This window comes from Astatotilapia calliptera, chromosome 16, assembly GCF_964374335.1.
Source record: "Astatotilapia calliptera chromosome 16, fAstCal68.1, whole genome shotgun sequence".
Lineage (NCBI taxonomy): Eukaryota > Metazoa > Chordata > Actinopteri > Cichliformes > Cichlidae > Astatotilapia > Astatotilapia calliptera.
In genome coordinates, this window is record NC_137437.1 from 3674724 (window position 1) to 3688439 (window position 13716).

General features: G+C 38.9%; 1 protein-coding gene across 1 annotated transcript; it reads right to left on the reverse strand.

Annotated features, from left to right (window-relative positions):
- Positions 1-1712: 1712 nt before the first annotated feature.
- On the reverse strand, positions 1713-13120 carry creb1b (cAMP responsive element binding protein 1b). The gene is made up of 8 exons (XM_080290980.1): positions 12964-13120; positions 8482-8607; positions 8213-8359; positions 8013-8113; positions 6820-6974; positions 6032-6214; positions 5698-5851; positions 1713-5420 (listed from the first exon to the last, which is right to left on the reverse strand). The coding sequence occupies exons 2-8, from the start codon at positions 8584-8586 to the stop codon at positions 5276-5278; spliced, it is 990 nt and encodes a 329-aa protein (XP_080147106.1). The 5' UTR covers positions 8587-8607; positions 12964-13120; the 3' UTR covers positions 1713-5275.
- Positions 13121-13716: the final 596 nt, after the last annotated feature.

Genomic DNA, 13716 nt, shown 5'->3' on the forward strand with positions numbered 1-13716 from the left:
TATTTGAAAGACTGAGTGTAAACACAAAAAATATTTTATTTTATGTGCTGGAATGTGCAGAAAATAGGTTTAAATGTTAAACTAATTTCTTCCAGTCAGAGAATGTTGCATAGCCTATAATTACATTTTTGCTTGATGCATAAAGTTAAAAGATTAAAACTGATAAAACAAGTTAAAAAAAGAGATTTTTCCATTTGATTACATTTTGTATGATGGATTATGTAGAAAAAGTAGAATTGGGCTGACAGATCTATCACTTTATCACCTCTTCAGGTTGTAAATCGTGTTTTTAAAAAGTAACTAAGTAACTAAGTAATTAATTACTTTTGAAAATAAGTAATCAGTAAAGTAACGGGATTACTTTTTTGGGAAAGTAATCAGTAATTAGTTACTGATTACTTTTTTCAAGTAACTTGACCAACACTGCCTAACATTCACACACATACTCACACTCCCTAAAGATATGTCATAGGCAACTCGGGGTGGACACATGGACAGGAAGAGCCAGTACGGTGACCCAGAGAGGTCAAACACACTACACACTGTCTTCCTCCCCTCACCCCAACCTGAACCCAGCAGATGACTGCCCGTCCCTGAGCCTGGTTCTGCTAGAGGTTTCTTCCTGTTAAAAGGGTGTTACCTTACAAAATAAAGCGCCTTGAGGCGATTATATAAATAAAATCATAATGAACATCAAGAAAGCACATGCAAATAGAAAATACTGCAAAAGCACATGAAAAACAATGGAAGTGTTTCGCAGTGACAAAAACGTGATGGAACAGCTTCAGAAGTGACAGATACCAAAACATGCAAAGGACTGAGACATGCTGAAAAGAAGTGTGGGATCATTGGTGTTGTGAGGGAGAAAAATATGCAGGCAATGTGCGTTCTGATCACATGACTATTAGTTGTTTACTGCAGCTGTTTCATCAAATGATTTTCTCCCCTAACCACTTCCATTGTTTAAGTTACAGTGTGTTTGATACGGTAAGCCAGGAGATCAAGCCACTGACATCCCAAAGACAACCTGCTCCACCACCTGAGCCACAGTTACCCCAAACCCATCAGCTTAAATTTATAGCAAACAACCTTCTTTTTTTTTTTTTTTTTTGCTTAGTGTTTAAACTGGCTTACACATACCTAGTGTTCATGGTCACGTATTATGGGTTTAAATGCATGTTAGAATAGATTTGAGACTTCTACCCACCCCACCCCTACATTTTCTGTTGCTTTGAATACTTGATCCCAGGCATTTCAACTCATTCGTCTTTACTGCTTTTGCTTCTTACATTGCCATTTTCATCTCTTATTCACACACGTATTCCGGCTTGTTTGTACTGACGTTTGTTCCTCTTCTCTCCAGTGCATACCTCCACCTTCATCTCTCCAGGCACTCTTTGAACTGCTCCTCACCCTCACTATAGATCACAGTATCGTCTGCAAACATCATATTCCTCCCTGACCTCATCTGTCAACCCGTCAAACACCACTGCAAACAAGGCTCAGAGCTGATCACTGATGTAACACCACTGCCACACTGAAAAGCTCACACCTCACCCCTTTCTCGATGTCCTCGTACATGTTGAAACTTGGATAATCATGATTATTAAACTGACATGCTACCATTTTATTAGAAATAGAACACTAAACACAACGCAGTCAAGCAGATTGAAAATACACACAATACAATTAATACAATTAACAATAGGATATATAATCTTCAGTATCAGTTTATTGTGACATAGCAAGTGTTTACAAAAGAGTGACATAATGCCAGAGTAACAGCACTTTGAAATAATGGGCTGGTATAGTTTTATAATTTGACAATGTTTAAACAAACAGTATTGAATTCTTCATCTGGCAACCCCGTCTATACAAGGTACCGTATGATACATGGCATTTTCAATTGATAACTTGCAAAAGTGGCAATATACAAACTCATCACATTAAAAGTTAGAAAAAATGTCATTATTACTGTTCTAGAAATCCTGTTTATATATACACACCTTTACACACATGGATATCGTTCTGTTACATGCACAAACGAGGCCCGTTGTTACAAATTATTCTGGCACACAAACAGAAATCAAAACAATTATCGTTTAAAAGATATTGTGTAATCACATCACAAAGTTGAGCTCACCATATCAAATCAACAGAAAAGAAAGTTATTACTAGATTTTTTTTTTTTAATATAAGCACCACTGAAAGTTTGAATTACAAAGGGGTTGACTTTCTTGCATTTCCTCTCTGTCGCATCATAATGGCACTGGTATCTAAAAGTTGTCACTGCTACCAATCCCTGAACACACTGTTAGAGCCCTGGCACTCACCATGCATTTATTACTAAATACAGATTTTTAGCCCATTTATGGTTTTCTCGATCATCAGACTTTATCATCATCATCCCCTGGAGTGCAGTACAAGAACATTATTTATGACTTTACGAATTCTACAGATTGCTTTAAATCAAAGTCCGCACTCTGTTGTGCAAATGTGTAGATGAAGAGCGGGAAGCATTTGAAAGCTCTGAACAAAGCTTTCAAATTCTTCCCAAATGCTAATAAGTGGACCAAACGACTTGTTGATGAGTATAAAGATCACAACCGTGGGCTGAAGGACATTTTTTAAATTTCCCTTTCTAGCTTTTGAAGTTTTCATGTCAGCATCTTTCCTACTAAAAATGCCTCAAACTTTTCATTAGAGAGGATTGCAGTAATGTTCTGGTTGAAATGAATGAAAGATTGAATTGACATAAGAAAAAATAAAAACTGTGCTTTAATTTCTTAACTTAGACCTGCTGGAGGTTCTGCTCATTTAGAATGATTTTCATAACAAAATTATGTCACAACAATATAATATAACATTTGTTTGAACAGAAACAGTTGATATACATATCGTATCACTGCTAAAACTCCCCACTATGTTCTGTTAAAACAAATATTGCTTTCTTATGAAATACATTTTATTTTGAAAGTCACCCTAAACAATGGGAAAGATATTCTCAAATTCCATGAGCATAGACAAAAGATATGTTTAGGAAACCTAATAAAGTTTTCCAATGACAAAATTGTGAAGCTGATATATCTTGTGGACCCCAAATGCTTCTCAACAGACTTGTTTTTGTCTACAAACACTACTGATCCTAAAGAACACTCCAAAATATAACATCTCCATTGAAGGCCTTTTCTCATACACTAGCTGCCATGACGGTGGTAGGCCCGGTGGATAACATGAATACACACATACATTTCTTTCAATTATACACTGATATATGTTACAAATATGCAAAGTTGATTTTCATACAAGCCATAAGAACATTTTTTTCCATATCAAACAAACAGAAATACATGAGTTCTACACATGCTGTAGAGTCTATGTACAGTAATATAAAAAAATAAACACACAAATACATACACATATCTGTTCAAAAACCACACACAGTCCCACAAAGTGATCTCCTCTCAATGGAGTGTACATCTTCACAGGTTATTAGAGTTAAACTCATGTTACTGTAGCCGTTATCTTCTGTAGAGTTCACCAAGGATCCAATCTGCTACATATCCAGAAATGACCCGCAATCTTGTGGTGTCACAATTCAGATTTTACCATCATTTAACAGACACTGCAAAATGGAAATAAGATTAAAGAACAAAACAAAACAAAAGTTTGTCGCTTGTGTTACTTGGGTTTGCTTCCTTCTTCTTTTAATCCTCTAAAATTTTGTTGTGAGAGTATTTTACGCACCAAATTAAGAGCGTGCATTGGCAAATGCAACACTTTAATAATTTAAACCATGAATATACCTAATGTCTAAAATTGAAAATTTTCCTTAAGCTAATGAGTAAAATGTTCCCAGAATTACTAGGAATCTTTACTAAAACTATAAAAACTTAGTCTAGATTGTAACAAAAATAATCTGCCTTTAAAACAGTGCTAATGATCTTTCGGGAGTAGCGACAATCGTCATGAGAAAAAAAAGCATTGAATAGAAAATTGTAATATTACCATTTCATTATATAACACATACGACTGCGGCAATCAACTTTCTGCTTGCACCTACGTAGCTCCACTTTCTTCCTTTTTGGCAGTTGGTAGCATCATTACAAATATTTAGAAGACAAAAAAGGATTGTTTGTGCCTAATTAGCTGTAGAGTCCCCTTTACAACGTGGTTCACATAAACGAGTGGATCAAGTAGAAATTCATGTTTCATTCAAAGCCTTTAACTGCAACTGACTGGGTTTGCCTGGTACAGCAACATATTGGCTATTTTCCAGAAAGTAAAAAAAAAAAAAAGTACAGCTGGAAAAATATCAATTGACAAGATAATTTTATATGTATATAAATAAAATAAAAAAACAAATCAACCAATGCCCCCCCCCCCCCCCCCCCCTTCTTTTTAAAACAAGCTTTGTGTTCTTGTCAAAGTTTTGGCGAGTAAACATTTTCAAAGCTGACTGCCTTCAATGTGATCTTGCGCCACTGCAACAAAACCTTTTTTGGCAAGTTTCTATTGACTCACATATTAGGACACAGTGAAAATAGTTCTTGCCTTACAGTTTGATATTAAACCAAAACCACTGGGCAAATTAAACAGCAAGCGACAGCTACAACAGTGACACTCCAAGGCCAACTTAAAGATGGCATTATTGCTTACATAGTAAATGCAGGACTCTACGGGAGTCCAGTGAGGCCAGAAAATAAACTGTTTTTCAACAACTGAACCTTGATTCAAGTAAAAAAAACAAAAAAACAAACTTGAACTTGGAAGAGAGATAGTAAAAGTTAGTACCTCAGTAAACCATTATGAATGATTTGCATCTTCAAGTTGGTCTGGAAGTTGAACCATTTACTCAAAGAAAAAACAAACAGAAAACAAAACAAGCAGATATCAGGATTTCTTCTTCTTCTGTGAAGCAACATTAGACTAAATGATCTGGGCATCAGCCAAAACTATGACAATAAAACTCAGGCTCGTACACAAAGCAGCATGTTAACCACTGTCATATGCTTGTCATTGCGATCTGTATTGTAATTGCCTATGAAGTATCAGTTAGCACTTTTGCAGTTTTTCTCATCAGACCTTGATAACAGTACACAACTTTTGTTTTTTAAATTTATTGTAATAACAGTCTTCTGGATTGAGCCATTTTGTGGGGGTGGGGATAAAGACCAGGCAAGGGCAAACCGGGAGGCCAGGTGGACAGAAACAGTCAAAGCATTTGAAAGGTATTGAAATGCTACTTGGCCCAGTGTGGTGTTCAGGAGTGCAACTACTCTGATTTATGGCAGTAAAGGTCTTTAAGGGCTTTAAGTTCTTCAATTAGTGTCTTGTTTTGGTTCTCCAGAACGGCCACTCGGTTCTCCAGACATTTAACATATTCCTTCTTCTTCCTGCGACATTCACGGGCCGCCTCTCTGTAGAAGGATAAGACACAATTTGGGTTTTTGTTTCCTTCTGCATGTTGGATTTGATGGGTACTCATTAGCCTCCTTTCTAATACCTGCAATGTGAACACTTCTCAAATGTACCAAACTCTGGGCTGAAACATACTCACTACTATGAATCACTATTAACTTGCTATGAATACCCTGCGATTCCTGGTGCTTGCAGCCGTAGAAATGTATTTGAAGAAACTGCAAAGACATTACAAAACAAACAAACACAAAAACACACAGTCCTCCTTTTTTATACCTGTTCTTCATGAGGCGGACCTCGCGTTTTCTGGTGACCTCCTCAGTGGCACCCTGGGTCGGAAGAGCAGGGGACGAGGCCATGACTACCCCGGGAGCAATGGTGCTGGCAGGGGCTGCTCGGATCTGATAGGCCTGAACGTCACCTGAGGCAGCTAACAGGAAAATTTGACAGAAAGCAGATGTTTAATTTGGCCTCTTAATGAACCGAGTTCATTGTTTAACTATCTTGTTTACTAACGATGAACATCCAAATGTTTTTGTCTTTGCTGCCAAAGACAAAAGAATGCTTTGAAGAATGGCTGTGCTCATGGATAATAGACTGCCACTCTTACCTTGGACCACCACCTGGTTGCTGGGAACCAGTATCTGCTGGCCGTCACTGGTCTGTGCATACTGCAGTATGGTGGCACCAGGCTGGGCTGCTGCTGCATTGGTCATAGTCAGAGTCTGAAGGCCCTGTACTCCATCTGTGCCATTATTGGCCAACTGAATGGCTCCACCCTGTGTGATTGCAACTATTTGAGGGACAAATGAAAGGGGAGAAAAATAAAAGGACAGAAAACACATTATAAATTTGTTTCATTCTTATCGTTCTTCGCTCCCCAGTCTTCCCATAAAGAAAACATTGTGATGAATGTGCTGTGAAGTTGTTATTGTTTCTTTTAGAGTCTTGCGCTTAATCAAACATGAAGCATCAAACTGTATTTCTGTGATGAACTTGCACAAACTGTTAAACATTTCTTGGACTGCCCCACAAACAAAACAATTAGCTAAACAGGTCAGACTCATTGTCTTCCTCGATGTGATGAATATGTGGAATATTAACTGCCCTTTACTTTCTTAACCCAGTTTAAGTCATTTAAAAATGCTTTAAACTGCACTGAAAACATAACATATTTTAATCCTAGTGTGATCTCCCTCAATATGTTTACATTTATATTAAGTAATCAAGGTTTTTGTATTACTGGGGAGATCATTTAAGACTTCACATGAAGTAGTGAGGTTGATGGTTAAATTGCTTTATTTATTATAAATATTTTATATTTTAATTCCTAATTATATTCTTTTAATTACTAAAATAACTTAACATAATTTAATTACTGAACCAAATGTCACTTACTGTATTGGCCGCTGCTGGTCTGGTAGATGGGTGTCGGGACAGTAACAGTGGTGATTGCAGGTGTGGCGGCAGCAGCAGATGAGTCTTCTTCGGCCTTTTCTTCCTCGATACGAGGGACAGCAGGTGCATCAGACGAAAGGTCGTTCAGAATTTTCCTGTTAGGACACGCAGAAGTGGATTTACTGTCAATCCTAGTTATCCATATAAAATAATGTATCAGCCTTAGCATGAGCGTTAAGTCAGGGCAAGCGAGACAGCCAGTGCCCTGTGAAATCTAAAAATAGACATCAGCTACCAAAGTGAAAGCAAACTCTCTCTTTAAACATCAAACAGTGTTCTGTTCCATAAAGCATCTTTCACTGCTTATTTGTATCCTTCCTGTAAATATTAATGCAGTAATATTACATTATTACAATTGCTCCCATGAAAACATAATTTGGTATACTACTACTACTTGTTACATTACATTTGGATTTAACTTATTTGTCTCATAATAAACCTTTAACAATATAAATCTGAGGCCACACACCAACACAAATCCTAATGTGGACACACATATGACCTTTTATTTAGAATTTAGGTATAAAAACAAAGCAATCAGCACAAAGCAAAGGTGAAAATCAGCACAAAGAGACTTTAAGGCATCACAGTGAGTCTACTTTAGAAACAAATAGAAAATGAGGCTGCAGCCTGACTGCTCATCACTGCCTTTGTTAGCTCTTCAAGTTCAGGATCTGGCTGCTGGACTGGGGTCTGCATTCATTCAGTTTTAACATCATTTTGGGTTCTAGGCTAGGTTAACGTTAGCACACTGACTCTGTAGATGCTTGCAAGGAGCTTGGTTTAGCACCGTAATGGAGTTGTTTCTGTCCGGGATGCAGTTTGCACTTTGCACTCGTTTTTGGGGGAATACAAATAAAAGAAATGCCCATATCCATGCTGTAGGCACACCAATATCCCCCCCCCCCCACACACACACACACAAACTAAAATTAGCAGATTGTATTGCAACCAATATGCACAATTTTATCAATTTTATCAAGCAAGAAGAAATGTAACTTTTGGGAACTACTTCTCGATTCCTGAAATTTACAGAGCCAAATGAAAATGGTTTAGTGGCCATCTGACAGTTTTCCCCCAAAGCTTTAGACTCGTCTGTGGCATAACACCACTGTCTTGAATGTCTTAATTACCTGTATGAGGGGCGCCGTGACAGAATCTCTCTGCGCTTCTGAGAGTCGGTCACACTGTCTACAGACTCCTGCGAATCCTCGCTTTCTGCTATGGTGGAGATCTGGAGCATCAATCAAAAGAACAAGACATTAATCAACACTTCATGGCTAATGATCTTGTGCTAAGGCTGAATAAAAAGACAGTACTGCTCAAGCTTCACCTGTACGGCTTGGACCTGTGGGGACTGGATTACAGATGGCTGCGCAGCCTGGATCACACCGTGGACCTGAACCGTCTGTCCGTTGGGCAGCTGTACCAGTGTTACTGTGGGACCTGTTGCTGAAGCATGTCCTGCTGCCATGGACACCTAAATTCAGAGGTGATATGACTGAGCTATCACATGCATTTTAACACACTTCAAGATGGGCACTGAACGCACTGAAAGTAGGGGAAATTGTGTCAACATCATCTTCATCACGTGATTGATACCTGCGCCAAAGTAGCAATCTGTGCCGGGGTGATCTGCTGGTTCTCCGTCTCAGTCACAGCAGTCTCTGCCCCCTGCTGAACCTCTGCTGCTGACTCCATCTTCATTGGCTAACCTGATGTTGTAACCTGGGTACAGATTTGAATGAACGTGTTAAAACGAAGCTTTTGGGGAGCTGCAGCAAACGACTCGCCAGGTGTCAGAAGCTGACTGAAGCTTAGAATATGTTTGAATTTAAACTTCCACTTAAATAAAAACACCAAACTAGATGACTCAGAATGAGTCACCAAGGAGTCAATAACAGTAAACATAACAACAGTTGTCAACCACTGGCCATCTGAGTAAAGAGGTTTAACATACTATCATTCTCTTAAAAAAATATGGCTTTTATGATGCTAATCATCAATAATAAAATCTCCTGGAGCTTCTTCTATACCTGTGCAATGTTCCGGTATTTAAAGCCCGCACTGCTTTACAATAAGCTGAAGGCATTTGTCGTCTTCATGTCTGAATGTAAACCCTGGTCACTTTTCTGTAAAGGCAGAACTGCAATTACTTACTAGGTCAGACCTTAAAATAATTCTGCATGAATTTAAACACAGCATACCTCTGAGAGAATGGCGTCACAAAGCTACTACTCTTCTGCTTCTCTACGAGTTTGTCAGCTCAGCAAAAGACGACTGCTTTGGGTAACAGCAGCAAGAACAGAAAAGGCCAACAGGGTTTTCAGCTCTCATGCTTTCAGTGTAGCGTCTGCTTTCAGTCGGTTTCACAGTCTCACATTTCCCGAGCTAATCTAAAAAAAAAAAAGACTTTTCTCCCTAAAATTTAAGCACAATACATTTTAAGTGGTTCCCCTGCAGGTTTCTGTCATTCAACTTATTCACATTACTACAAATGTAAATATTGTAAAATATAACTTTACAGTAAAATGTTAAAAAGGTTTTTGAGTTAGTTCAGCTGTTTATAACATACCAACAAACCCAGAGCAGTAACTTCACTGTTCATATATGAGAAATTCAGCCCCAAACAAAGACAGGATTGATCAGGATCTAACAGCAAAAAAATCCGACTGTGTCTTCACGTCCAGGAAGGTGAGTTTGGAGCTGAGCAGTTAGTTGAAGATGAATCAAAACTGACATTCAGAACCTCTGATCAGGGTTTTTATTATTTTAATTCCATTAATACTTTTATGTACTATCCCCTTTCAAACATACTACTGTGTTGTCACGTAACTTTGCCCACTCAGTCGGCTGAGTGTTTGACTGGAGGAAAAGTCAAACACTCAGCCGACTGCACAACTCAATCAGTTTGTGCCAAATAACAATGCTGTGTCTGTTATTTGCTCACATTTTTGGCTTTAGTAAAAACAACATCAGAATAAAACTGAAAACTGCAGGAAAAATAGTTTCAGTGACTAAAAGTAACACCGCATATCTGCTACAACACTTGGCACACATTCATATAACAAACATGACCTGGATGCATTGGGAAATAACTGAATATTCATTCCCCTGGAAAGGTTGTTTTTACCATGTCATTACTCTGAAAACACCCACAGACAACACTGCTTCACAACAAGGCCTTACTCTCCCGACGCAGGCACGACACTTTATCTCTGCTCTGTTCAGAGTGAGCAGAGGTTTCAGTGTGACAGAGAGCAGAGCACCCTGTCAGATGAAAACTTGTGATCACTTCACTTACTGTTATTATGTAAATGCAGCTGAAATCACAGCACAGCCAGGATTGTTGACATACGTCAAACGGTAAAGTATTCACAATAGCCTTACGAATCTCAATGAATAAAACCGTGAGGAGCAATAAGATAAAAGAGGCTGAAAATCATCTCTACACTCCTGTATTCTCTTTTATTCCACATTATCTCATCTGCTCTTCTGTTTGGGAACAGTTTTTCGGTTTCAGTTTGAATGCATCCACAGACTGACATGCCCTATCCAATTATGACACGCGTATCGTCGCTTCACACCGTATTTTGCCTCTCTGTGAAATTGAAAAATAACTAGCAAAGAAAGACAAAAACTCTTTTTAAGGACATATTGCCGCTTGATTTTCTTCATGGTAGCTTCCATCATATTCAACAAAATCTGCAAAGAGTGACTTTTTGCTGACGTGTGACTTTCCCTGATGAGTATGACATCAGACAGGCCAACGTCCTCCTTCCAACTGTAATTTAAAAAAGCCATTCCTTCATATACACAGAGTAAAAATCAGCCTTTAGAAAATGTGGGACACTGTCTCAAGATGTGGGTCGAGGGATAAGGAATAAAAACAGAGAAACATCTGGTCACCCTAGTGACATATTCTGTGACAGAGGCTTAAAAAAATAACCAAATCACAGGTTAGGTTGTTCTTAGAGATTATCAACAATTTCATTTTGTTTGTGTAATTCAGACCACATTATCAGAGCTTGATCAACATCTTAATTTTGCTGCTGAAGCCATTTTCAGGGAGTTAACAATATTAACCAATTGCGCGGGGAAGACAAAAAATGCAGTTAAACATAAACAAGTCTAACTGCACATTTTATATATCAAATATAAGTGAAAGCAGTGCACTTTCAACAGTCTTTCTACAAGACAGAGAATTACTGCTGTAGTAACTGAAAGAAGTGCACAACTTTTTGGGCTTAAATTATTTCTGTAAAATTACAGAAAAAGTTCTGGGGGCTCACAAACAAGACTGTCCTGTAATAAAATAAAAAAAAGAAGGAATTTCCTGTTTTTTCACATTACTGTTATTTAAATGAGTAATTATTAAGTACTAAGACAGTTATTTCAGCTGTTTATAACATATGTGAAGCATCAGAATAATTCTGTTTTTAAAGTGAGACAACTGTGCGCATGTATAAAGGAGTCACGCCAAGAGCAGTAACTTCACTGTTCATATATGAGAAATTCAGCCCCAAATAAAGACAGGGTTGATCAGGATCTAACAGCAAAAAAATTCGACCTTGTCCTCACGTCCAGGAAGGTGAGTTTGGAGCCGAGCAGTTAGTTGAAGATGAATCAAAACTGACATCTTTATGTTCAGGGTTTATGTTATTTTAATTCCATTAATACTTTTACATTTAAAATTAAATCATTGCTTTTCTTCACATTTTCCAAAGCTGTTAAGGGGGCTGGGTTGGAGTTTTTGCCGTGCTAATTCGAGCACCTGGGCCTTATGTTTGACATCCCTGCACTAGACACTATATTGTGCATCTGAATTGTGTTTTCACCATTGTCTGCATGGGCAGGTTTTGATAAAGTTACAAATGTTTATGAAAGAAAAAAATGTCCCAAACAATGGGATAGAAATTATTTTGTGAAGATGCAAATCTACTCATTAACACATACAAAGGTGATCCAGGGTAATTCCAAGGGGACACATGGGCGTGCCCCACGTCATCTTCAATAACAAACACACACAAAATGCTTTTATTTTGGAAAGGAAAATTATTGAACTTCTTTTTTCTTTAATAAAATAAAAATGGTTAATGATCATGAAGGGCATCTTGGGCTTCCCTAACAAATCCTGATCAATTATCAGGAGGTCACACTTCAAACTCAACTTAGCTGCTCCTAACCCAAAGCCCCCACATTAACTATGATTCTAATAAAGGAGCTTTGGAGAGGTGATCCCCGCCTGACTTCAGGCGATGCAGCGAGTGTTGATCTGGGACGTGTTGTTCTTTGAGCTCCGTGATCTCACACAGTGCGTAGCTTCTCCCCGCTGCATGATTGGCTTTACACATTTCTCCCTCTGCTTTTCAAAAATCACTCGGATGCTCCGTGTGTGACAGCAGCGCCACATGGCCGGGTAACGCCCCCTCAACGCACACCGATCACATCCCAGGAGATGTGCCGCAATTTTTTAAAAAAAGTAATGAGACCGCAGACACACGATGTGCGTTAAATCCACAGGCCCGTGGGTTATGTTTTTAACGGGCGACCAAACGCTGAGGCCTACGATGTCACATTTCTGTGTGCACATCGACGCAAACTCGGAGCAAAATCACTAACCACGAAAGAGCGTCGATACAAATGGGTATGCAATCATACATGTAAACGTACATATTCATGTACATATAAAAGAATAACAATCAAGTCTCTCAAGTGACGGAGAAAAACGCAAATATCGTAGCTAGTGTTTTCAGTGCGCCTTTAACGGGAGGGAAACAGCGCAAATCTTTGCGCAGAAAGCTCAGTCAGCTACAGCATCATTTACATGTGAGCGTATTAACAAAGCTAAAGTCCGACCGCCGTTTGTTGTGTCTTAACACTCTGCCCATCCTGGTTCACTAGCAAAGCCACACATCTGCTCCGTTTCTCCCAAACAGCCGCAGACTCCCCTCCCTCCATCCTGCTACAAACACACCGCGGCGCCATGATCTCTTTGTTTGCTTCGGGCCGAACCCGACCAGACCGACACTTTCTACGGCAGTGTCCCGTCCCTGTGAGCCCCGGACACCGCTTCGTCCTTACCGATACAGTCTCCCTTCGTCACTCCCAGGCCTCCGGAGCTCCACTTTTATTCTGGCCGACACGTAAGAGCCCGCGTCAGGCTACACCTCCGCCGCGTCACCGGGAACAACAACACGGAGATTGGAGAAGGACGAGAAAGCAGATGGCGACGCTGACCGGAAATAAACGAAGTGCAGACGGAAAATGCCGGAAAATGCCGAGAATGAACGGATAGCAACGACACCCTCGTGCCCCATGAAACGTCTGGCAAAATAACTAAAAAAACAATACGCGGTTTATTTGCAATTCAATAATTACACAACAAAAGCAATAAAAATCTGTCAGCTAAAGCTGGTGGTCATAAAAGCGTGTTGTAAACGTGAGGGTCGCTGCGTTCATCTAAAGCCGTATTAGACATATGACAAAGCAGGAAACAGAAATTCTGTAAAATATTAGTGACAGACAAGCTACTTTCTATTTTTTTTCTATGTTTTTTTTTTAAATATATATATTTTCAACGGTATTAATACAAACACAGTCCAGTTAACTAATTCATTTGGAAGCCCCGTGGTTTTATCTGAAACTTATTGGGCGCTCCTCAGCCTTGATTGCCTCTCCCAGTGGCCCCCAGTTAGTTGTATTGATTTGTTAGTTTAGTGGAGCTGCGGGGTTTTTAAAAAAATATTTATTAATTTTTATCAAGTACTGCGATTATAGATCACAACTTGTATTATTAGAAATGTATTATAACAAGGTTAAATATCTAACTTCACG